The sequence below is a fragment of the Coprinopsis cinerea genome (genome assembly GCF_000182895.1).
Source record: "Coprinopsis cinerea okayama7#130 chromosome 4 map unlocalized cont3.4, whole genome shotgun sequence".
NCBI classification, from domain to species: domain Eukaryota; kingdom Fungi; phylum Basidiomycota; class Agaricomycetes; order Agaricales; family Psathyrellaceae; genus Coprinopsis; species Coprinopsis cinerea.
In genome coordinates, this window is record NW_003307541.1 from 651,680 (window position 1) to 674,589 (window position 22,910).

Consider the following 22,910-nt stretch of genomic DNA (forward strand, 5'->3'; position numbering starts at 1 on the left):
ACTTTGAGACAAGTCTGTGGCGGCGCGACGGTGCAGAGGAACGTGGGGAGAAGCAAACGACGCATCGGCACGTCCGACGCGTTGAAGCAGAAAATCCGTTGATGAAGCCCTTGACCAACAACACCAAACAGCAGCCTCGCCCTTGCGTGTTTTCAGACGTCACCGCATCTAAGGTTGAATTCGAACAGGGCGATCCCAACGAAATAGCGCTCCTCCACTACATATTGAGATTCATATACCATGTCCAAAATCTCGCCCCAGGTTCGCCGTTATACATAACGCCCCAAAATCCTTTAACAAAACGAGCTTTGTCGCTAGGTTATCGCGGACGCTAAGGACGGTGCCAGAAGCGCGCTCAGAGCCCTCGCGAATACCCTCACGAAGGACAACTATGTTCTCTCAGCCTTAGACGCAACGCTTGTCCATCTCCGTCCAGAATCTCTCCCCACAGACTCTCGAACCGAGTTCTACACCATGGTCACGTTTCCAATGGAGGACGTCTTTGCCAGCCTCACCGCCTGTGTGAACAGCTCCCGCTTTGTGGCCCCATCGAACAAGGAAGGGACAGTGTCGCGGCTACTTGCACATCTCCAAGGAATCTTGAGTTGGATTGTGACCTGGCTCCGCCTCACCTTAAAGACCGCTCGACCGTCGGAATTGGGCGAGGTGGTCCACCCTCTGTGTTACACAGTCGTCCTGATGATCCAGCTCGACGACAAACTGCGCAGGGCGATATTACTCTCTCGAACATCGGCGGAACTTCTACGCATGGCGTGGTTGGTTCCGCTCGTTGACAACCACGGGAGACCGCTCTTGGCTCCTGCAGGCGACACCGATCTCTCCAAACCGGATGCCATCGTCACGCTCTTGAACGAATACGTACTCTCGCATCCAGAAATCGGGGGTTGGAAAATGTTCCTGGAGCAGGTGATGGAATCCGACTTGACCATGGACGGCTTCTGCAAGAACTTTGTCGCGAGGGTCGAGCTACTGCCCAAGGAGAGGCATAAGTTTGGAATCGCGATGGAGACGATCCAGGAGCAACTAGTGACGCTTGGCTTTACCATTGCCCTTCTCGTCGACATCAAACCACTCCACCAGCGCCTAGTAAAGATGGGAATCCTCCGCAAATGGGCCAGTGCTATCGTCTCCCTTCAGCGCGAGTTGATCCCTCGACGGCGGTTCCTCTGTGCAACCCAGGGTCTTCGCGCCGCCTCACAGCCGCACCAGGATCCTATCAGAGGCGCAGCCGATGTTATTAACACAGGGATACTCCCACTCATCACGGAGGGACTCATCAACGCCAGCAAAGACGACTATCTCGAAGAGTACTCCTCTGTTCGCACCGTCTATATCTTGAAGGCCATCTCCTATCACCCTCGCACACTCCGCGCCCTTGTCAAAGCCATCCGAGCTATGCCTCCAGGTGCCACCTGGTCTTCAGTCGGAGCGAAGTCGAAACTCATCGCCGATACTACCTGGAAGGCCTTCACTGATGGTATTAACGACCGCTTTAACATCTTGACTGATCGCTCAAGGCCAACACTGAACCTTTGTGACAACGAACTCGTGAGTTGACCTGCCTTACTCTAGCGTCCACATTGTCCTTAAGTGGCGCCTCCAGCATGTTCACGCCGATGGGATGGACCGAAAGCGTTCCAAGAAATGCGGCAGATGTCACTCGGTTGTATACTGTTCCTCCGCATGCCAACATGAGGATTGGGAACGAAGGCATCAACGGGAGTGTAAGGGTATGGCACGAGCTTACCGCAGTGCGTCTCTCTCATCTACTCTTGACTTTAACATTTTACTTTCCCAATTCTAGTTCACGAGGCCAGCCATCTTCACTACGGACAGAACTCTCGAACTTTCCATGTTCAACTCGCACGTATGGCCTTCCTCGGTATCGTTGATGAACTCGATGCTACGGTCCGATCGAAGTACCCCACTCGTTCACGCCACGAGTGTATTGTTTTGGTGGATATGAACGGTTGCCTTTCCGCCTTGGACACGAAAGTGGATCTCCTTCCCATCTCCGACTACTTGGCAGAGAGGAAAAAGTTTCTGGTGCCAGGATGCACTGCCATTGACGGCAGGGCGGACGCCATCTACCATCGCTTCCTCGCAGGTAATCCACCGGAGAATCGAGTCCTGGTCTTGGGTACTCTGGGATACAACCCGCAATTTCGCATAACGACGCTTTTGGAATTGGAGAATCGAGAAGGGGATTGGGTGACTATCAATAATGTGGCTCGCTTTGAGTAAGTCGGGTGTAATTTCTTGGCTTCGCTTCCATGTTACTCAATTAAGTATCTGTGGTAGGAAAAGGGCCGAAGGAATACAGTCTGCACCGAAGCATCTGTCGAGCGTGTATGGATTCCTGGCACCAATGTAGATCACACTGAGCATGTCTGTTTGTGAGTCACGTATCGTAGAGATTTGGTATACAGTAATTACATGGCATTTCCAAAGCATTTCCAGGAAATTTTCGGACTTGAATAGTACATTGAAGTTGAAAAGTAATTCTCAGTGCTCTGGACATGTAGCTCAGAGGTAGACCTGCTCCCCTCTTTGGTCAACTGTAATTTCGTACGACGCCGTGTCCATAACATCAGGCTCAATAGGGCTCTGTGTGAGCACACCATTGCCAAAGGGTGAGTGCAACCGATCCCTATATTTCAGAGGTTAGAAAAAATGATGGACAGTAAAGGGGAGAAAAACTCACCGGATGCTAGCGACATGTTGAAGACAGACATACTTCCCCGATTTGACGTCTTTTTCCACTTCCATTATCAGGACAAACTGGTACTGAGGAACAGCTGTGAGGATGGAAGCAACCAGCTTCGATTGGCTACCTTTCTTGCGCTTCTGAACGACTGCTGTAGCCATCTCCCGGACGCGTTCTGCGGCGACAGGACCTATCTTCGCCGCGGAGTGAGTGTCGACAAAATGGTCCATGGTCACAAGAATAGCAGCTGGCTCATGACACATGATACTTATGAGCTCCACAGCCATGATGTCGGTCCCGGATGAGGGAACGTTCAACCAGTCCGGAAATTCGCTTGCTAGATTCGGTATGGGAAATGGTGTGACGCTACCATCCTCGATTCCGTCGAGAGTTGATAGACTCAACTGAATCGAGAAGAGGCGATATTGATAAGAGACCAGGGCCTTGCTAGACTCGTTTTCTGGATAGACCGTGTCAATCAGTGAGAATTCCAATGGAAAACATAGAAAGATCGATTCAACGACGTACCGATGTAGCGTGATCTCAGTGCTGAGCATTGCGCCTTGTGTCGCCGCGTCCAGTCCTCCTTCTGGCAAATGGGATCGCAGTAAAAGGCCGAGTGGCAGTTGGAGCAAGTCGCCACCCCTTCAGGCCCCTTACCTTTGACGACAAGTGCCTTTTCGTCCTTGACCATACTCCCATGTGATTCGTTGTCGCAGAGCGTGAAGAGGTGAGGAGATTCATCCATCCTCTGCAGCAGATCAACCCGGGTGCGGAAAGCATCGACCGAGATCTCGACACAATCCTCTGGAATCTCCAAGGACATGATGATAGGTTCAAGGAGCTTGATTCCGCGAGGGTGGTTGGCATAGTGGCTATACACCTTGAGAAAGTAGATGTAAAGCTCATTTGAAGTGCCACTTGCATCGTTTTTCATGCACTGAAGCAGTACGTCGTGGATTCCAGCCTCGATTACTGCTTCCAGTCCTGACCATGGGCTTGCATGAGCCTGGTACGACATCCGAAGCGTGTTGGCTGCCAGTAACATTGTAAAATCCAGATCGACAGGTTGGTCCAAACACGCTACTAAGGTCTTCACCCATGATTGGAGAAACCCAGCCCGACGCAGTGCGCGATATACTGACTGGTTGTGGCTGAGACGGTTCTGTATGACGGTCAGCATTCTCAGCGCTCGTACGAACGGCACAACCGTCTCGTCAGTCAATTGCACACTGCTCTCAAGTATCTCGCGGACTCGGTCCAAGTGCGCAACAACGCCTTTTGCAAGCCGGACGAGGCGTTTTTCATCGGAGAGGAGGTAGGCGATAAAGGAGGTCTTTTCAAATCTTTCCAGAGTTTCGTCCATGTGTTCCCTGAGAATAAGGGCGAAGAGAGCCGAAGAAGAGAGCGTAATGATATCACAAGTTATCCAGCTTGTGAGCATGACCTCAAATGTCTTCTCCGATTCGGCCACCACTTGGTCAATGCGAGTGTCAAGGCGCAGTAGCCGGGACAGAAGCAGACACGCCCTATGGCCCACCCTGTTCTTCATCTCGAGACCATGTTTGGACTTTGGGGAGAAGATGTGGTTCACGAAAAGTAGAGTCCAGCTAAGGATGCCCTCAATGCAATCGTGGACCTTGTCGGTAGTGGACTGGAGTTGAGTCTCGGTATAGTAGCAGTTGTCGAGGCATCGACTGAGGCAGGACATAATTGAGAGCATTGGCTTTGCTTTGAACAGGCTCTCTATCGCAGAGTGGGACGTGGCCTTGGGAAGCTTATCCATCTGGAAGTGAGTCAAGAGAGACTCGAGGAGCGGGATTGAATAGTTCCTTGGAACGATTCTGTCATAGATTAATTTAAAGACTGAAGCATCGTAAGATTTCGCTTGAGCGATGATCTATAAAACTGTCAGCACCGAGAGACATTTGTCGGATTTTGCTATGCACTTACCTTCGGGGGAATGGCAGACATGGTGATAGTACAACGACAGTTCGAATTCGGAAGGCGTGGAAGGTGAGGACGAGAAAGCGCCCCGCTTATATACCTGGCGACGATGTCCGTGAGTGGCATTTCTCCCATTGTAGGTCGCCCACCGGAACACAGATAAAGGCCTAGGCCGATCACACCGAAAGGAAGGCTGGCCATTGTCAAGTCTGGCGCTTGGACCCAGCTGGACAATGGTCGCGTGCCTACTGGTTGTCCGTCGCATGGTAACCCGAATCTCCCAACAGCACCGAGATTATTAAACTAATGGACGACGATAGCCGATGGGATAATGGGAAAGAAATGAAAAAGAAAAGGTAATTTTGAATAGCCCACCGCGAGGGTCGAACTCGCAGCCTTCAGATTTCGAATATCCAAACAAGGAAGGTCGGTACCCTATCCTAGACGGTTTGTAAGAGTCTGACGCTCTATCCGATTGAGCTAGGCGGGCTTGGCGGATGTCATCTGAGTGGCGAGGAGGAGCACCGCAACATTGGTACCCACGCGTACATCGGTGAACACGCAATGACGCTGCAATTGACAACACATTCACATAACGTGTTTAACCAAATTCGAAGAGAAGAAAAGCACGACGATCTTGCAGCGTCACTCGTATATTGGTAGCCGTTCTCTAAACCCAAAATGACACCAATTGTATAAACGAACGGGAGGAGGTCAAAGGCGGATACTATCACCCATCAAAGTCCTCCATTGCCAAGAATGACGCCACGTCCACCTGCGGTAAACGACGCATTGTCGAAATGATGCTTGATCTCTGAGTTAAAAGTACGAATGTATCGATCGCGATAGGAACTGGTTAGGCTGACTGGGAGTGAAGCGCCCGGTCGACCTATACGTTATCGAAGGTATAAGGCAATCTCTCGTTGGTCAAACGTCTTCCTGTATATACAACAAGTAATACCCAAACTGTGAAGTTACAACCGCACAAACGAAACGACAGGGGGGCCGAACGTGATTCAAAGGCGGATAGTATCGCCCAACAAGCTCTTCGCGTCGCGCAACCCATTCTCAGCTTCATATTGCCAAGAATAACGCCACGTCCACCTGCGGTAAAACGAGTCGAGCCACCACATTGGCTCTAGTCCTCCATACGGCTCCGACTTACCCTCCGCTTTGGTCCCAATCCCAAAGAACTCACGGAGCGTGTCGATGTGCTCCTGCTTGGGCTTGCGATTCCCGTTCCGCAAGCTGTCAGTGAGGATGATGATGGTGCAGTCCTCGCCCTCTGGTCCAACGACTGTGCCAGTACGGATGCCTGGCACCTCCTTGGCGATTTCCGGGAACTTGTCGGATAGGACGCCCCGGAGGAGCTGGTTGGCAGCGGGCCAGTTGAGGATGGGTCCGTGGTCGGACGACTCGATCGAGTCGGGAAAGAATGCGGGGAATCCGCCCCTGTGCGCGATTTCGCGTGTGGTGTCATTGTCCATGGCCCAACCAAAGTTGAAGCGGGGAGGTTGGAGGTGGTAACCTTTGCGCAGTTTCAGTCCGCGGGGGATGTGTGGCGCCGGTAACCACTGCTGGGTGAGCGCTATACGCCATTCTTTCGCAGTTTGAGTGTTCTGATGGACGTTATTGAGTAGTCTTGTTCAATTTGGATGATTCACGAACCTTGGGATCCATGCGCCACGGCAGGAATTCTTTAGGCAGATGGCCGTATCGCGCCATAAATTCTTTTGTCATGGATGGGGGAAAGGATTCGGACATGATGGAAACGACGTACTTAACCCCTGCACATCAATCCACTGTGGTTCTTAAGGCAACAGGCACGTGATGATAGGGGCAATTTCAAGCTCCGACGCCCATTGTTCAGAGCCAACGATTCTTGAGAACAATGGACAAGCTCTTTCACCAATAGGAAGCATCAATATTGACAGGTATTCGTCGGAATAACTGGAATGTATGATGGAGTATAAAATATGTATAGCAGATGCAGAAATCGAGTCTGGATCCCCGCTCCCGCCCCCCCTGTGCATCCCCACTGCGGCCATGGCACTGTACACCGTGACAGAGCAGGATCTTTATAGTGACCTGGAGGACATCGTCGCTGATGTCGTGGTTCACTGCAGAGAAGAGCACATGTATTATCACCTTTTCTCCAAGATCTTTAACTTTCTCAACCATGCATCACCCGGTCGACTTTCCACGGCGCCGCAAAGACGATGGGGAGAGTACAAGAAGAAACCTAGTCCAGGTGTCGTCCAGTTAACATATTTGCTTTGCCAACCCCTTAATGGCTTTATCTAGATGCCCATTCTCAAGACACTTCTTCCGATTCCAGGCGCGTAACCAGATCGGTTGCCGCTTCTGCTGCTGAAGGTGAAAGTGATGATCTATTTTTAGCTACCACCATCGCTGACTCCATACAACGCTGCCCAGGCAGCGCCCAGAGGATGATCTTGGATGAGATGGACCTGGATGATGAAGAGGAAGAAGATGCTGCCAACACTAGCTACAGTACCTCCAGTAACGCACGCGAACCCACCGACGACGAGGGGTCCTTGGTCAGATACAGGACTCCGGATTTCTCTGTCTTCCGACACAGAAACGGCTTTATCGGCCCTGTCTGTGCGTGCGAAGTCAAGCCGGCTCTCTATAAAGGTGCAGAGGACTCCAACATGCTTGAAGGGTTACCCCGCGACCACGTCGATCCCGGTTATCAGAAACAAGCGATGTTGACAATCAACGGCACCAGGACCCAAGCCAACGCTCAGCTTCAGTGTATCTTTAGCGAATGCACGGAACTACAGACGCTCAAGTTCATTTTCACGTGCGGGTTCTACTTTATGGTGGTTGACGTCACCCGTCCAACCGACAACAACGAGGCGATACCAGGTGAATTCACAGATATCAACCAGGTCCATTTCCTCTTCGCCAAAGGTCCGCTGCTCAAGCGTCGACTCGTCCTCAACCCCGTGCTGGTAGACCTGTGGCGTAATTTCCCTTAAGCGAGGCCTTCGAGGTGCGACGGTGAGGAGTGGATAGTTCACCGTTATGATACACTTTGTGAATGATCTCGCAGAAGGCGTAAACCGCTACCACTCACGTCAATTTGGCTCGGTACTGCGTCGTGTATTATATATAGTGTGTTGTGTGTGTGCCATCCGGTCACTAGGTCTCAACTTTTCCCAATGCCACTGTCCTTGGTCTCTCGAAATCTTACAGGAGCAGCGCGTTAAATCGAAAAAAGGAAAGGAGAGGAAAAAAGCAAATATCGAATAGCCCACCGCGAGGGTCGAACTCGCAGCCTTCAGATTTCGGATTCCAAACAAGGAAGGTCGGTACCCTATCCTAGACGGTTTGTAAGAGTCTGACGCTCTATCCGATTGAGCTGGCGGATGGGAGTCGGGGAGAGCGACACGCCGAGACCCTCAGAGATCTTGAATTCCAATGAATAGATGGGTACGATAATAAATAAAGAAATCTAATGCGCAGAACAGACGTCAGTAGTATGTACTTGCCAATAGGTCGTTTATCCCTCGATTTTTCTTCTTCCTTCGTAAGCGATGATGGTGAAGCTTCCTTGGATGTGAGCAATCTCACAGCCATCACGCCTCAACTCGCAGCGCAGACTTCCCCCAAGTCCTTAGCTGTTAGATTCTGAGGCACCAGAAATATTTGACGTATCTCCCGAATACGCGTGCGTATAGCCTCGACGAGCTGCATTGCCTGGAAATGTACTCGCCGTCTTTTCTGCCAGTCATCTCCACAGCCCGTGTCCGAGGTGCTGTCTGACTTTTCCTCCGACTCGTCGCGGACATCCCCTGCGCTCCCCAAATCACACTGTTCACTGCCGGCGCCAGCCTGAATCTCCACTTGAAGCACGTCCCGGTTCTCGTGGCTGGTGAAACTGATGGTGCCAGCCCGAGAGATGGCAGTAATATTGAGCTCTAGCACGCCTTTCTCCCCCACCACTCTGAAAGTCTCCGACGCCGTCCCGTTGTCAGTTTGATAAAGGGCAACGCTCGCTTTGACGCCACCGGCGAGACAAAAGTCCACTTTGACTCGAACATCCCTATGGGCGTTGTCTTTTGGCTCATGGATCATCGGGATCCTTATCACTGAGGGCGACACAGGACTGTCCACACCAAATAGCGAGACGAGCTGGTGCAAGAGGGGGTATCCCATCTTGAGGGGGAGGTCTGTTGCAGGCCCGTCGATGGCGAATCCGTGTTCGTTGACGATACAAGGCTCGGGGTCTGACTCGGCGATACACTTCAGCGAAGCGTGGACGGACTGTACACGCCCTACCATCCCCAACATCATTCGTAGTCGGCGGTAGAGAGACTCGGAGGAGTACGCCTCAACTACGAACGTGGTGTTCGTAGCTCTGGTATGGTTGGCGAGCTGTTGGGTTTTTTCATAGGCTAAGACGAGCTGGGACTGTCGGGCGTGTGGGTGGTGGTTACTAGCCAGGTCGTCGGCTCTGAGTCCGAGGTTCCCAGCGCACCCACCGGTCGCACTTGGGCAAGAGCGATGGATGGCAGAGCTTTTCATTTCAGGGTCTTGCGCTGACTCTTCGTTCGCGATGTCGGCTGTGGGCGATGCTGGTGGTTTCTCCTCCTCATGACGGACGATAGCCTGCGTCGAGGGAGAACTCGAATCTATTTCCACCGGATCGACTGATGTCGCGGTGCTACCATGAATATACATGCGAATTTCCATGATCGATAAAGGGGAATCCTGGGAGATAATAATGCGCTGGTTTCTGAGGGTAACAGTTAAACTTGGAACTGAAGTGGAATGGAGGACGAGGCGTGTCGGTGGCTTGCGTACCTTAATGTTCGCGGTAGGGGACTCATATTTATACGCAGAACGGACTTAGCTGGGCATCTGTTCGAAGAATACCTGAGCATTTGCGTAGTGAGGGGTGGACGTTAACACCTGTGGGCGAATCGCCTCGTACTGTACACACTGTACACAGCCCCTGCGCGCAGTTGGCCTTGATAAATTACCAACGTCTCTAAGCAACACGTCGACAGCTCGTCGGACTCCGCAGTCTCTCAACCCAAACTTGACCTCCCAGAAGCGCGACGAGCAAAGTGTGGTGGGTATGTAGTTCGTGTTAGGCGTTCGAGTCAGTGTAGCGACGGGCAAAGCAAGCAGCCGCCAAGACATCGCGGGAAGCCTACTTCTCTCCTCTGGACGACCACAGTGGCTGTGGGCAAAAGGCGTTTGTATAGACATGGAGAAAATGGAGAGGAGCTGTAGGCTGTTGTCTAGTACAATAGCAGGTTCAAATTGACACCTTCCAGACAGAGAGAGGGCGTGAACAGGAGAGTTGGGCATTTACGAAGGGACCAACACGGATGCATCAAGTGTTATCCCGAAATGCGGACCTATAGGAGGCTGGACGTATACTGTAGGAAGTATAAGATTGAATACGATACCAATAATCACAGCTATAGAATAAACAGATAATTGCTCAAAGGGGACGCTAGACTAAATGAACTTGAATCGACAGTCATCCTTGAGGTCGTCATAGGGGGAAGTCAACCGGCCAATCCACCCACGTCGAATACCCGGTGTCGAATGCCGAAAAACTCGCAGGGATCAGGCTATCCGAGAGGCCAATAGATCAACCCCCACCTGGGACCAAAGTCCTCCAGTCGCGCAACCCATTCTCAACTTCATACTCCCAAGAACGTTTCCACCTCCACGTGCAGTACCTGCTGTCGAGCCACCACATCGGCTCCGGTCCCCCATACACCTGGAACTTTCCCTCCTCTTCCTCCGCTCCGATGCCGAAAAACTCGCGCAGGGTATCGATGTGCTCCTGCTTCGGTTTCCTGTTCCCGCTCCTGAGACTATCCGCGAGGACGATGCACGACGCAAACGAGATGCCGTTCCGGCCCTCGACGGCTTCGATGCGGATGGGGGCTGCGAGGTCTTTGGCGATGTCGGGGAACTTGGAGGCGACAACGTCTTGGAGGAGACCGGTCGCGCTGTCCCAGTCGATAGTCGGCTCCGGTAGGCTATCGTCGTCGACGACGTCTTCGTCGCCTGAGAAGTCGAGGAACGCGGGGAACCCGCACCGATATGCAATGTCGCGCATCGTGAGGTGGTCCATGGCCCACCCAAAGTTGAAGCGGGGAGGCTGGAGGTGGTAGCCGCGCTGTAGTTTGAGTCCGCGGGGAAGCTGGGGAGAGGGAAAATGCTGGGAAAGCGCAGTAATCCATTCTCTGGTGCTTTGCGTGTCCTAGTATAGCATATCAACCTCCGTTTGGCTTAGATGAAGCAGATAGGGCGACGGACGAACCGTGGGATCCGTACGCCATGGCAGAAATTCATTGGGAAGATGGCCATAGCGCTCTTGGAGTTCCTCCCTCAAAGAAGCTAGGGATGTGTGGGACATGGAGAAATGCGGCGCCTGCAGACAGAAGTAAGTTTGAGTCAAGTTCTGAATGTTAGACTTGACGGGAGCGGATCAGATTCAAAGTCCGACGCGGACCCCTATATCAAGGTCAACGGGCTCCGACGCAACCACGACGCCCTTCCCCCGCACTTGTGAGGCCTGAAGTTCTCAACGAAACCCGCTCCTTGTCCCTCCTCAGTCCCCTGCCGTTAACTTGTGTCCTCGCAGTCGCCTCCAGACTATACGTGGTCCCTCGCCTCGCATCACCTCGAGCCCAAGGCCTACATCACCTCATCGAAACGCATACTTATGGATTACGATTACGGCGAGTGGGGTAGGTAGTATATTCACATCTGCTCTTTACGCAACAAGAAACAAAAGAAAAAGCAAACGACGAAATATCAATGCTAGAAACCAAATGCTATACTATAGTTTATGATGATAAAAAAAAAAAAGAAAAGCGAATGAATGTGCGTAGTAGTTATCGTCTCTATCTCTTCTCTAACTGCACTCAATTTCTGGGCGCGCGTAGACTATCCCAGTGGTTCGAGGCCATCCTAGTTCTTAGGTGCAACCTCAGCACCAACCACCGCACCACTCTCCGAACTCACACTCTCCTTCACCTCATTAACCTGCTCCCGTCCCAACCCCTCTCCTTCCTCACCAAGCGAAATCCCAAACACCTCATCAAGGACTTCCTCAACGTTCTCAACATACACAATGTCGATGCCCTCTTTCACGCTCTGCGGGACGTTCTCCTCTGGAATGGTCGTTAGTAAAGCACGTTCTCGTCGCAGCGAAAGGAGATAATGTAGAGGGAACGGAGATAAAGCAGAGCGATGATGGATAAAAAGCGATGATGGATCGACGGATGGATCGAAAGAACCATGCACGAAACGACGGTTAGGAAGGGAAGAACTCACCAATATCAGCACGATTAGCCTCAGGAACAAGAAGCTTCTTAATCTCCGCCCGATGCGCAGCAAGAATCTTTTCCTTGAGCCCACCAACAGGTAAGACTTGTCCAGAAAGTGAGATCTCGCCCGTCAAAGCTGTAGCCAAAAAGAAAAAGAACACATCAGCACTCGTTACTCAAAAGCCCACTGAGGACTCGAACGTACCGGTATCACTATCAACCCTAACACCCTTGAACAAACTCACAAACGCGACCAAGAGCGCGGTACCAGCACTCGGCCCTTCCTTGCCAACCGCACCTTCAGGCATGTGCACGTGCAAATCACGATCTAAAACCAAAGATACGGGAACGGGTTAGTTAACAGTCGGAACCAAAAAAACCGGAAACAAAAAAACAAGAACACGCACCCTGCCCAAAAACATCCCCCTCATCCTTCGTCAACCCCAACCGATACGCATGCGCCTTAACCCACGAAAGCGCAATCTGCGCAGACTCGCGGATCACCTCGCCAAGTTTACCCGTCAGCTGGAGGTTGCCTTTGCCCGGCATCGACTGTTCATGGTCAATACGTTGGACGATGGAGCGATGGTGTCGAGGTAGTAAGTAGCGTCGAAGGAGCGATGGTGTCGAACGATTCACGGCGTCGGGGCGAAACCGATAGACGAAAGACCACAGTCAAAGATAACCGAGAAAAAAAAAAGCAAACAAAACCGATCAGCAACCTATCCCCACCCCCTCCCAACCAAAAAAAAGAACTCACGATAGCTTCAATAGGCATCAACGCACCACTCCCATTGCCAAGATACCCAAGACCGGTACTAACACCAGGTGGGGGGAGACGATTCCGTTTCCTCTCTTTCTCTCCCTTCTCCTTCTCGCCCTTCTCCTTCTCCCCCTCTTTGTTCACCTCCTCCCTAACACCCCCCTTGTCATTCTTAGCCCCCCCACTCCGCCTCTCACTCCCCCCAAACATCCGATCCCGCTGATACACAGGCGGTCCCACATACTCCCTCAAATTCTCCGGCGTAATCTTCAAATGCACATCCTTCGGAACTTTAAGCGGCTGACTATCCTTCGTCGTCGTCGGCGTGTGCGAGGTCAGTTCCGAAGTTAGCACGTCCGAGGTCGAAGGGTTCGGCGAGTCCTCGTTCGCTGAAGTCGTAGACTCAACCGAGGGAGAAGAGGGCGCGGTGGTGGAAGCAGAGGTAGAGGCGGAGGTAGACTCGGAGGGTTCAGTCATCTGGACGATCTTGAGCGCAGCCTTGCGGTAGATCTGGTCACGATTTGCTGTTAGTTCCACGCTACGACAACACAGACGACCGAGCAAAATAATACTATATATAAAAAAGGGAAAAAACGCACCTTCTCAATATACTTCTTCAAATTCCGAACCCCACTCTCCCTCGCATACCACTTGATAAGAACATCAATAGCCTCAGGCGTAACCTCCACATCGACATCCTTCAATCCGCACTGCTCTTTAGCCTACAAACGAAAGCGGAAGAAACGTTCGTTAGTATCACGTTACATCTTCATCACCCAAAAGCACCGCTTCCTCGTCCACCGTCGTTCGTCTCGATCGACCAAACGACAGAGGCCGAATCTCCAGAACACCCCAAAGGCCATCATTCCTCCCCCTCGCCAAAAAACGACGTCCAACACCCGAACGACAACAACAACAACCACCCCTCCAAAAAGCGAAACCCCCAAAAATACAAAACTCAAAAACTGATAAAACTCACCTGCGGCCCCAAATACCGCTGCGCAATCACACTCTTCTCCTCACTCACATACCCACTAACCTCCAACACCTCCATCCTGTCAAGGAGCGGCGCAGGGATCGTATCAAGCGTGTTGGCAGTACACACGAACAGGACTTTTGAGAGGTCCACCGGGAGGTCGAGACTATATCGAGAGACGGAGAAGGGTGAGGCGAGAGAGGAAGGGAAGAGGGACAGTCAGCTTTCAACATTCTGTTCCTTTTCTTCATGACAAACGCCCATTCTCGTTTATCGTGTCACGCGTCTGTTCCCCACGAGAGCGCTCGCGGGGGCCCGACGCCCTCCCAGAGCCAAACTCTTTTGCATCTCGAGAGACGAACAAACGGGCAGCACAAAAAAGCCCAACCAAAACCGAAACAAAAAAACCCAACCAAAAGAACGAGCACTCACTAATGATCCAAAAACGCCCCATTCTGCTCCGGATCCAACATCTCCAACAAAGCACTGGCAGGATCCCCATTAACACCCCTCCCAATCTTATCAATCTCATCAATCAAAATAAGCGGATTCTCAGTAGAGAGTCGTTTAAGCGTTTGGATGATCTTGCCGGGGAGGGCTCTGTACGACGGCGAACGAACGAGCGAGCGAGCGACGAACGAACGAACGAACGAACGAGCGACGAACGAACGAACGACGAACGAACGAACGACGATGCGGAAGGCGGAAAAGGAGGGAAGAGGAGGAAGGGTGTGGTTAGCGCTTTGTTGCCGGAGAGGGTACGACCAAGACCAGAACTAAAAAAAGAAAAACAACTACGCACCCAACATACGTCCGCCTATGCCCCTTAACCTCCGCAACATCCGTCAACCCACCAACACTAACCCTTCCAAACCGCCTCCCCACACACCGCGCCACTGAACGCCCAACAGAGGTCTTGCCCACACCAGGAGGTCCAACAAGACAGATAATCTTGCCGTCGCCGGTACCAGGTTTGGTTTCCGTGTGTTCGGGTTCACCGTCCTCCGAGGAGGAGGTGGATTCCTTGTCGGTTGAAGAAGTCGAAGTCTTATCGCTCGTCGAAGTCGATTCCTTCTTGTCGCCCTCCTCGGTGGTGGTGGTGTTGGTAGTCGTGGCCGCCGAAATACCCCTCAACTTGCCCACCGCCAAAAACTCCAAAATCCTCTCCTTAACCTGCTCAAGCCCATAATGATCAACATCCAAAATCCTCCTACTCTCCACCAAGCTAACACTCGGCAACGGCGTATGCACACCCCACGGCAAACTCGTAATCCAATCCAAATAATTCCTCGTCACATTCGCCTCACTCGACGCACTCTCCAACATCGACAACTTGGTCATCTCCTCTTCGAAAACCTTTTTCACTTGCGGCGGCATCTTCAACTTGGAAGCACGTTCACGGAACTTTTCGAGTAGCCGGTCTTTTCCATCACTCTCCATCCCCAACTCCTTCTTGATATTCTTCAGTTGTTCCATCAGGTAGTACTCCCGCTGCCTCTTAGCGATCTTCGAATCCACCTCCCGGCTCAACTTGGACTGCAACTGCGCGTTGATAAGCTCCTTTTTGAGGACGGAGAGCGCGAGGCGGAGACGGGTCTCGATCGAGGTTGCTTCGAGGACTGATTGGAGCTCGATGGGCTCACCCGAGGAGACGGCGGCTGCAAAGTCAGCGAGTTTGTCGGGTTCTTCAAAGACGTTGGCGGAGGTGACCTGTATGCGTGCGGATGGCGGTGACGAGAGGAAAGGCGAAGGAGGTGGGATGATGGACGATGGAACGAGGTGATACGTGCGAGGTACGATGGCGCCGACCAACAAAAGACGCGCGAAGGAAGGAAAGCCAGTTAGCCTCGCCTCTCCCTCAAACACAACCCGACACTTACCTGATTAATACTAAAATTCGTAATCTGATCCCTAAACAACGGATTCAACTGCGCAATATCCTTGAACACCGAGACAATCTCCGACGTGAACGCCCGGATGTGCTGGTTGTCCTTCGCATAAGGTTCAGTGGCGAGGTTGACGATGCGGACGAGGGAGATGGGGTAGTTGGCGAGGAAGGACGTGGGGGTTTGAGGTGGCGTGGCTGAAATGGGGAGAACGTCGTCAGGTTGGTATGAGTTTGGGTGGGGAGGACACGCACCTTCACCACTCGACGAAGCAGAAGCACCAGCTTCACCCTCCTGAGCCTTCTCCTGAACATCCTGCTGCATCGCCTCCGCTCCTTCAGCCACAGCCGCTTCCTCAGCACTAGCCGTCGTCGTCGATTCCACCTCAGAAGCGGGCTCTTCAGTCGCAGCAGCCGGCGATGAGTCCTTGTGCGATTGCTCAACAGCCTCCTGAACCTCCTTGGACGCTTCCTCGACGACATGGACGACGGGTTTGTGACCAGCCGGGGGCCAAGGTGCGCCCGGCGCCGGAGCAGCCTGTACGAGCTCGGTGATCTTGATGCGGCGGTGTGGGTACAGTACAGCTGTCAGCGCTTCGTCTTGGGGTTTACCGGCCGCGTCCGGGTTGGGTGGCTGGCCTGCACGCATTTTACGTCGTTAGCAAATCAACGGACAAGGAAAAAGGGTTGAGTTGGGACGCACCATCTTTACCAGGACTAGGCGGCGCAGCAGCAGCAAACACACTCGTAACCTGGCAGAACACGCCAACATCGTGCACATCGTCCAAACTCTCAATCACATCCTTGTCCTCCTCCTCCCTCGACAGCGAGGTGCGTATGGATTCCAAGTCCGAGGGGCCGTCCGAGTCTGAAGTTTCCGATGTCGATGTAGCCGAGGAGTCTGATTCCGATACCGATGACGATGACGAGGATTTCTCCTTGAGAAGGAAAGCACCGAGGTAAGGCTGGCCGCGCCGCATCATCTCCTTGATAGCCTGCACGACGTCGGGGTTGCGGATGACCACTGCCTTGTAGAAACCGGGGAAGAGCGGGCGGCGCGCGATGGGCAGCGCGAGGAGCGGGTACGGGTACGACGACGGGATACTCGGTTTCGTTAGCTGGTTCCCACTCGAACTCGAGTTGGATGATGGCGGCGGTGTCGAAGAGGCGGAGGACGGCGGCGTCGAACCCTCCGAGGACGACGAGGATGACGTCGACGACGCGGAGGACGAAGATGATGAGGATGAGGATGGGGAAGACGACTCCCCTCCCTCCTCGACTACCTCCTCACTCTCACTCCTTCTATTCCCCGGATTCACTTTACCACCATCCTTCCCACCACCACCCCCCTCCTCCCCGCCTTCACCTTCACCCTCCCCATCCTCCCCCGTCTTCGAGTTAACCCATCTCGGCTGCGACCGCACTTGCGTAGCAGCAAACGCTCCCCCGGAAAGGTACCGTCGTGGTGTAGACGTAGATGTAGAAGATGCTGTGAGCTGCGTTCTGCGTGCGGATGCTGTGGTACGTCGAGCCGCAATCGTCGAGGTGGCCGTTGATGACGACCAGATACTCCGACAGCACAACGGCGTCGGGGTGGAGAATAGCCTGCTCGTGCTGGCTAGCAGCGACATGGCGTCTGCGAATCCCTCAGAAGGGTCGGTCTACTCCAGGCCAGTAACTAACTAACCCTTCTGCCTAGCAAGAGAGAAAGAGAAGAGAGAGAAGAGAAGAGAGTCGCTGTGTACTCGAGTCTCGCTGGAGTTGTGGACAAGACAGACGCGCGTGTGGAGGAAGACACGGAAACAGTGACACCTGAAAAATCGACCCTCGCTGGCGTGTGATGTAAGCTCGCCCCCCGCGCTCGGCCGACTCGCGTCATTTTTCTTGGCTCCGAGCTGTGCTGACAGATCCGTCGAGAAGCCCCTATCTGATGCTTACCTTCGTAAGGGCGCGTTACTCGTCATTCTGACGCTCTCTCTCGAGAGTGGACGTAAAACTTGTCGCAATTATGGGTAGTAGGCGCTAGTAGGCCTTGACAACAACACAGAACACTGTGATACGTAAACCACTCAATCAATCTACAAAGAAAAAGAAAACGGATACAACAAGGAAGAAAGAAAGAAAAGAGAATTTACCAAGGCAAAAGAAAAGAAAACAGGGAACGAAAAAAGACGTAGCGTTAGAATGAACCGAAAAGAAAAATGAAATATCGAATAGCCCACCGCGAGGGTCGAACTCGCAGCCTTCAGATTTCCTTATCCAAACAAGGAAGGTATTTACCCTCTCCTAGTCGACGGTTAAGAGTCTGACGCTCTATCCGATTGAGCTAGGCGGGCTTGGCGGGGAACGTCTGAATGGCTGGGAGGAGCACACGGTCGCCGCAACGCAGGTTCAAGCTCAAGGACCAATGTCGCTGTCTTCGCTATAACCATCGCCTATGCGCTAATATTGCTACATACGTCTCTAAAATATATATCAAACTACTGTACACGAGCTGAAGAAGCGTCATTACTTAGTACTTACTTATCCCTCGCTGGAGTCACACAGCTCACATTCGCAGTTGCCAGCCTAAGGCCTCAAATTGGCCACGGTCGATGTATATGATACTTAGGGAGGTTGGAACGCCTGTACCGAAGCCCTTCACAATCATTTGTTGCGCAAGGCAAAAATCAATAAAAGGCCTGGCGTAGTGCCAATGGTACCGGTTAGCTCGCTGAATCCGAGTCATGATCATCGTCGCGATGGCAAAAAAGCAAGTAGGCCCAAGGACCTATTTGTGATCTCCCCTCCTCTCAGATTCTTTCTTGACGACCTGCCCTGCCCACAGCCACTGCCACTGCCACTGTAACTGTGGGTACAAACTGTTACTGTCTGTAGATGGGGGAATAGAGAGGAGGCGTTGGAATAACTTGCGGTGTTGACTGTAAGTAGTAGCGCATGCAAAGGAAGGTAACGGGAGGCGAGTCGCGACGACAACGACGTATGGGGGACTAGAGCCGATGTGGTGGCTCGACTCGTTTTACCGCAGGTGGACGTGGTATCATTCTTGGCAATATATGAAGCTGAGATTGGGTTGCGCGACGCGAAGAGCTTGTTGGGTGATACTATCCGCCTTTGATTCATCGTCGGACCCCCTCGTCGTCTCGTTTGTACAGTTGTCACTTCACACTTTTGGGATTACTTGTTGTATATACAGAAATATATTTACGAGTGACACTGAAAAGATAGTCGCGGGTTGTGCTCCTCTTCCAACTTAGACATAGGGTCGGTGATTTGACCAACGAGAGATTGGTTTACAGCTGCATCGATAATTTATAGGCCGACCGTGCGCTTCACGCGCACGTCCCTATCGCGATCGATACATTCAACGTATGGCTCAGAGCGAGTCAAGCATCATTGAAACAATGGGCGGCAGGGCGTCGGACTTTGAAGTTGAAGTTCCCTTGCGTGGCAGTCAGCTTAACAGCGAATTATAACGGCTTGTCAATTACAGAATTAGTTACTGCTCAGCGTGTCTACGAAAGCTATATCATGGAGGAGAGATTTCCTCCTGCTATAACAAAGGATTTCATGGCGCGATACGGGCATTTGCCCAAAGAGCTCTTGCCGTGGCGCATGAACCCCAAGGTTCGTCGAAAAAGGTAGAACAGTCCGCTGAGGTCCAGACTACTCATTACCATCGTATCAGGACCCTCAAACCGCGAAAGAATGGCGCATAGCGCTCACAAAGCTTCTACCTTCGCCGAACATCCCGCACGGGCTCAGATTGCGCCCTGGTCACCAATTCCAGCCTCCCCGCTTCAATTTCGGGTGGGCCGTGGACGACCTCACCATACGCGATATCGCGTACCGTTGCGGGTTCCCCAGGTTCTTCAACGACTCCTCCCAATCACCCAACTCCGAGTCAACACCTGTGCTCTACTGGCAAGCCGCCTCCAAGCTCCTCCAGGGCGTCCTCTCCGAGAAGTTCCCAGATGTCCTGAAGGAGGTGCCAGGTCCCATCCGGATCGAGAAAGTCATTGGACCCAAGGGAGACGATCGGACGATGTGTATCGTCCTCGCGGATAGTCTGAGGACCGGAAATCGCAAGCCCAAGCAGGAGCATATCGATACTCTCCGTGAGTTTTTTGGGATTGGGACGAAGGAGGAGGGCAAGTACGAGCCGTATGGAGGCCCGGAGCCGATGTGGTGGCTCGACTCGTTTTACCGCACATGGAAGTGGTGTTATTCTTGGGAGTATGAAGCTGAGAACGATTTGCGCGATTGGAGGACTTTGATGCCAGGTGGCAGACACCGCCGTTAAAAAGAGGTGACGTGTCCTTGTACTTGACCTCTAGAGAAAGGTATTACTCAACAGAACACACATGTTCACCGTTGTAGATAGTTGGAAAATATAGGAGTGACGCTGAAAGATTATCTCGGGTTTTCCCCTCTTCAACTCTGTAAACAGGGTAGGGGACTGCATTGTGACTTGTGAGTTTCAGTAGTATTGCGTGTTCATCGACGCACGCGTCTACCTTTCCTGAAGCGCCAACTTTCCAGTTGTGATTGGGTACTAATGTTGCGGGGTGCTCCTCCTCGCCACTCAGATGGCATCCCGCCAAGCCCGCCTAGCTCAATCGGATAGAGCGTCAGACTCTTACAAACCGTCTAGGATAGGGTACAGACCTTCCTTGTTTGGATATACGGAAATCTGAAGGCTGCGAGTTCGACCCTCGCGGTGGGCTATTCGGCATCATCTTTTCTTTTTCCTTTCTTTCACATTGTCCCAGCCTTTATCATTGTTCATTAGTTAGATAATGTTGGTTGTGTTTGGAGATCCCAGTAACCATGACGGACACCAGTAGTCACGCGATAATGATTGCCCAGTTGGTCTAAGCGCCAGACTTGACAATGGGCAGCTGGTGTAATCGATCCAAGCCTTTATCTATGTCCCGGTGGTCGAACTACAATGGGATGCATGCCACTGATGGACATTGCCGGTAGGTATAAAAGCGGGGTGTTTTCTCGTTGTCACTTTCCACCTCTTCCGAATTTGAACTATCGTTGTATTGTATCACCATGTCTGCCATTTCCCCGAAGGTGTGTGCATAGTGAATTCCGTCACATGTCCCTCTGTGCTGACGATGTTAATAGATCATTGCTCAAGCAAGGTCTTACGACCCTTCAGTCTTTTCAACCCTCGTTGAAAGCATTGCTCCAAGGACCTATTCCATTTCGCTGCTCGAGTCTCTCCTGACCCACTTCCAGATGGAGAAGCTTCCAAAGGCCACGTCCTACTCTGCGATACACAGCCTGTTCGAAGCTAAGCCAATGGTTCAAATCATGGCCTGCCTCGTTATAAGCCTCGACAGCTGCTACTATACCGAGACTCTGCTCCAGTCCACTGCCGACAAGATCCATGACTGCATTGAGGGCATACTTAGCTGGACTCTACTTTTCGTGAACCATATCTTCTCTCCAAAGTCGAAGCATTGCTTTGAGAGGAGAAAGATTGTGGGGGATATGGCGTGTCTACTCATGATCAGGCTACTTCGCTTTGATATTCGCATTGACCAGCTGGTGACCGAGTCGCAGAAGACATTCGAGATCGCGCTCAAACCTTGGCCGATTTGTGATGTGGTCACGGAAAAGTTTCCATCGGTCCTCCTCGGGTTAATCCTCAAGGATCACATGAACAAAGCGGAAACGGCTTTCGAAAAGCATCACTTTGTCACGTACCTCGTTTCGGATGAAGCACGTCTCGGTGGATTTGTAAGAGGCTTTGTTTCACACCTGACCAGAGCCCGAGAGAGATTGGAGAACGCGGAGGCTGGAGACCAAGCCGTGCTTCACAAGGTACAGGATGCACTAAACCTTCTGGCAGGGATACAGAACCGTCTTAGCTCCGTGAGATTGGTGTATCGGGCGTTGCGTCAGGTTGGAGTTCTCCAATCATGGGTCAAGACGTTAGCGGCATGTTTGGCGCGTCCAGGGAACAACACAGATACCGTGCATCTGGTCGCAAACACTCTGCGTATGTCGTACCAGCCTCACGCGAGTCCGTTGTGTGGACTGCAGACAGTCATCGAGGCTGGCATCCACGACTTGATGTTACAATGCATCAAAACGGTCCAGAAGTACAATATACCCGCAACTGCACAGTTGCTTTCATCCGAACTTTACGGTTACTTCCTTAGGGTGTACAGTCACTTTTCCAACCACCCTCGCGGAGTTAAGCTCCTGGAACCTATCGTCATGTCCCTGGGCCTTGTGAAGGATCGTTCCGAATTCTCAATCGATGCTTTCCGCACCAGGGTTGATCTGCTGCAGAGGATGGATGAAGCTCCTCACCTCTTTACTCTCTGCGACAACGAATCACACGGGAGTATGATCAAAGACGAAAAGGCCCTTGTCGTCAAAGGTAAGGGGCCTGAAGGTGTCGCATCTTGCTCCAACTGCCACTCGGTCTTCTACTGCGATCCCATTTGCCAGAAAGAAGACTGGACACGACGACACAAGTCCCAATGTTCAGCAATGCGATCGCGCTACATTGGTACGTCCCCGATTTACTTTCTATGCTTTTCACTGGAATAGAGACTGATGGACTATCCAGTGAACGATTCACACAACATCGAATTCTCATATCGATATCGCGTCTTCTCTGCTCATTTGGTTCTCGCGGCTCTCAACAACATCGGCAACTCGAAGACAGCTTTCACACAAGTCGCGTTGCAAGGTCGCGACCCGTCCTCATACCTGGAGAAACTCGCCTCATGCGACACTGTGACTACAGTCCTAAGCAACATGTGCCTCAAGCCAACCATCGCTTTTACTCCCAGGGAAACCTTCACGAGTAATTTCTGCGCTTCCGAGCCGTGCCCCGTCACTGCGAAACGCATCCGGGATATGTCTGAAACTGTGGCTGAGAAGGGAAAGAACGGCGGGAAATCGACTCTTGTCGCTGCGACTGTCACGGGTGTTCCTCGGTACCATTTTGCTCTGATAATGGAAGTGGAAAAGGACGTGGCATCGGGGAATTTTGTCTGTCTTCAGCATGTCGCTAGCATCCAGTGAGTTCAACTTTTCCCCTTTACCGTCCATCGTCTCTTCTCTGGTTACTGACTGCTTCCTTCCCATCCTCTGAAATACAGGGACATGTCTGAATCTCGCATTCAATTCGGTGTACTTACAAGCAGTGCTCTTGAGATGGCTACGAAGGATACGGCGGCCTACGGATGCGCTATAAGACAAAGGGGGGAGGAGGTCCGCATCTGAGCTCTGAGCTACCAATACGCGTGTTT

At 52.2% G+C, this 22,910-nt stretch overlaps 9 protein-coding genes and 3 non-coding genes across 12 annotated transcripts; 6 read left to right on the top strand and 6 right to left on the bottom strand.

Annotated features, from left to right (window-relative positions):
- Nucleotides 1–228: 228 nt before the first annotated feature.
- Nucleotides 229–2,265, top strand: CC1G_09064 (hypothetical protein; the record flags this gene model as incomplete). Its single annotated transcript, XM_001838384.2, has 4 exons — nucleotides 229–261; nucleotides 319–1,569; nucleotides 1,625–1,772; nucleotides 1,826–2,265. The coding sequence occupies exons 1-4, from the start codon at nucleotides 241–243 to the stop codon at nucleotides 2,263–2,265; spliced, it is 1,860 nt and encodes a 619-aa protein (XP_001838436.2). The 5' UTR covers nucleotides 229–240.
- Nucleotides 2,266–2,547: 282 nt separating this feature from the next.
- On the bottom strand, nucleotides 2,548–4,702 carry CC1G_09065 (hypothetical protein; the record flags this gene model as incomplete). The annotated part of the gene is made up of 5 exons (XM_001838385.2): nucleotides 2,548–2,671; nucleotides 2,726–3,188; nucleotides 3,257–3,893; nucleotides 3,927–4,628; nucleotides 4,682–4,702. 5 exons carry the CDS (start codon nucleotides 4,700–4,702, stop codon nucleotides 2,548–2,550), a joined length of 1,947 nt encoding a protein of 648 aa, XP_001838437.2.
- Nucleotides 4,703–5,043: 341 nt separating this feature from the next.
- CC1G_20082 lies at nucleotides 5,044–5,165 on the bottom strand. The gene has a single exon. It is a non-coding gene; the product is annotated as a tRNA-Lys (tRNA).
- A 409-nt stretch (nucleotides 5,166–5,574) lies between these two features.
- CC1G_09066 (hypothetical protein) lies at nucleotides 5,575–6,439 on the bottom strand (the record flags this gene model as incomplete). Its single annotated transcript, XM_001838386.2, has 2 exons — nucleotides 5,575–6,294; nucleotides 6,344–6,439. 2 exons carry the CDS (start codon nucleotides 6,437–6,439, stop codon nucleotides 5,692–5,694), a joined length of 699 nt encoding a protein of 232 aa, XP_001838438.2. The 3' UTR covers nucleotides 5,575–5,691.
- A 246-nt stretch (nucleotides 6,440–6,685) lies between these two features.
- Nucleotides 6,686–7,747, top strand: CC1G_09067 (hypothetical protein). Its single transcript, XM_001838387.2, has 3 exons — nucleotides 6,686–6,926; nucleotides 6,980–7,051; nucleotides 7,112–7,747. Exons 1-3 carry the CDS (start codon nucleotides 6,722–6,724, stop codon nucleotides 7,678–7,680), a joined length of 846 nt encoding a protein of 281 aa, XP_001838439.2. The 5' UTR covers nucleotides 6,686–6,721; the 3' UTR covers nucleotides 7,681–7,747.
- Nucleotides 7,748–8,287: 540 nt separating this feature from the next.
- On the bottom strand, nucleotides 8,288–9,397 carry CC1G_09068 (hypothetical protein; the record flags this gene model as incomplete). The annotated part of the gene is made up of 1 exon (XM_001838388.1): nucleotides 8,288–9,397. One exon carries the CDS (start codon nucleotides 9,395–9,397, stop codon nucleotides 8,288–8,290), a length of 1,110 nt encoding a protein of 369 aa, XP_001838440.1.
- Nucleotides 9,398–10,310: 913 nt separating this feature from the next.
- CC1G_09069 (ATP-dependent protease La) lies at nucleotides 10,311–16,610 on the bottom strand (the record flags this gene model as incomplete). The annotated part of the gene is made up of 14 exons (XM_001838389.2): nucleotides 10,311–10,931; nucleotides 10,992–11,102; nucleotides 11,699–11,847; nucleotides 12,011–12,139; nucleotides 12,209–12,331; nucleotides 12,411–12,555; nucleotides 12,764–13,276; nucleotides 13,366–13,488; nucleotides 13,794–13,908; nucleotides 14,175–14,483; nucleotides 14,545–15,452; nucleotides 15,623–15,825; nucleotides 15,883–16,266; nucleotides 16,331–16,610. 14 exons carry the CDS (start codon nucleotides 16,608–16,610, stop codon nucleotides 10,311–10,313), a joined length of 4,113 nt encoding a protein of 1,370 aa, XP_001838441.2.
- Nucleotides 16,611–16,689: 79 nt separating this feature from the next.
- CC1G_09070 (hypothetical protein) lies at nucleotides 16,690–17,468 on the top strand (the record flags this gene model as incomplete). Its single annotated transcript, XM_001838390.1, has 3 exons — nucleotides 16,690–17,148; nucleotides 17,206–17,282; nucleotides 17,327–17,468. 3 exons carry the CDS (start codon nucleotides 16,690–16,692, stop codon nucleotides 17,466–17,468), a joined length of 678 nt encoding a protein of 225 aa, XP_001838442.1.
- Nucleotides 17,469–17,842: 374 nt separating this feature from the next.
- Nucleotides 17,843–17,963, bottom strand: CC1G_20083. Its single transcript has one exon. It is a non-coding gene; the product is annotated as a tRNA-Lys (tRNA).
- Nucleotides 17,964–19,158: 1,195 nt separating this feature from the next.
- On the top strand, nucleotides 19,159–19,930 carry CC1G_09071 (hypothetical protein; the record flags this gene model as incomplete). Its single annotated transcript, XM_001838391.1, has 2 exons — nucleotides 19,159–19,254; nucleotides 19,316–19,930. The coding sequence occupies 2 exons, from the start codon at nucleotides 19,159–19,161 to the stop codon at nucleotides 19,928–19,930; spliced, it is 711 nt and encodes a 236-aa protein (XP_001838443.1).
- Nucleotides 19,931–20,231: 301 nt separating this feature from the next.
- Nucleotides 20,232–20,354, top strand: CC1G_20084. Its single transcript has one exon. It is a non-coding gene; the product is annotated as a tRNA-Lys (tRNA).
- Nucleotides 20,355–20,688: 334 nt separating this feature from the next.
- On the top strand, nucleotides 20,689–22,683 carry CC1G_09072 (hypothetical protein; the record flags this gene model as incomplete). Its single annotated transcript, XM_001838392.2, has 3 exons — nucleotides 20,689–20,709; nucleotides 20,764–22,162; nucleotides 22,223–22,683. The coding sequence occupies 3 exons, from the start codon at nucleotides 20,689–20,691 to the stop codon at nucleotides 22,681–22,683; spliced, it is 1,881 nt and encodes a 626-aa protein (XP_001838444.2).
- Between the last annotated feature and the right edge of the window lie 227 nt (nucleotides 22,684–22,910).

Bases quoted from the DNA above. Each gene is read 5' to 3' on its own strand.
- CC1G_09067 (XM_001838387.2), top strand. From the start codon at position 6,722: ATGGCACTGTACACCGTGACAGAGCAGGATCTTTATAGTGACCTGGAG. The intron at 6,927-6,979 runs GTGTCGTCCAGT...GGCTTTATCTAG, and splicing joins CAAGAAGAAACCTAGTCCAG to ATGCCCATTCTCAAGACACT. The intron at 7,052-7,111 runs GTGAAAGTGATG...AACGCTGCCCAG, and splicing joins TGCCGCTTCTGCTGCTGAAG to GCAGCGCCCAGAGGATGATC.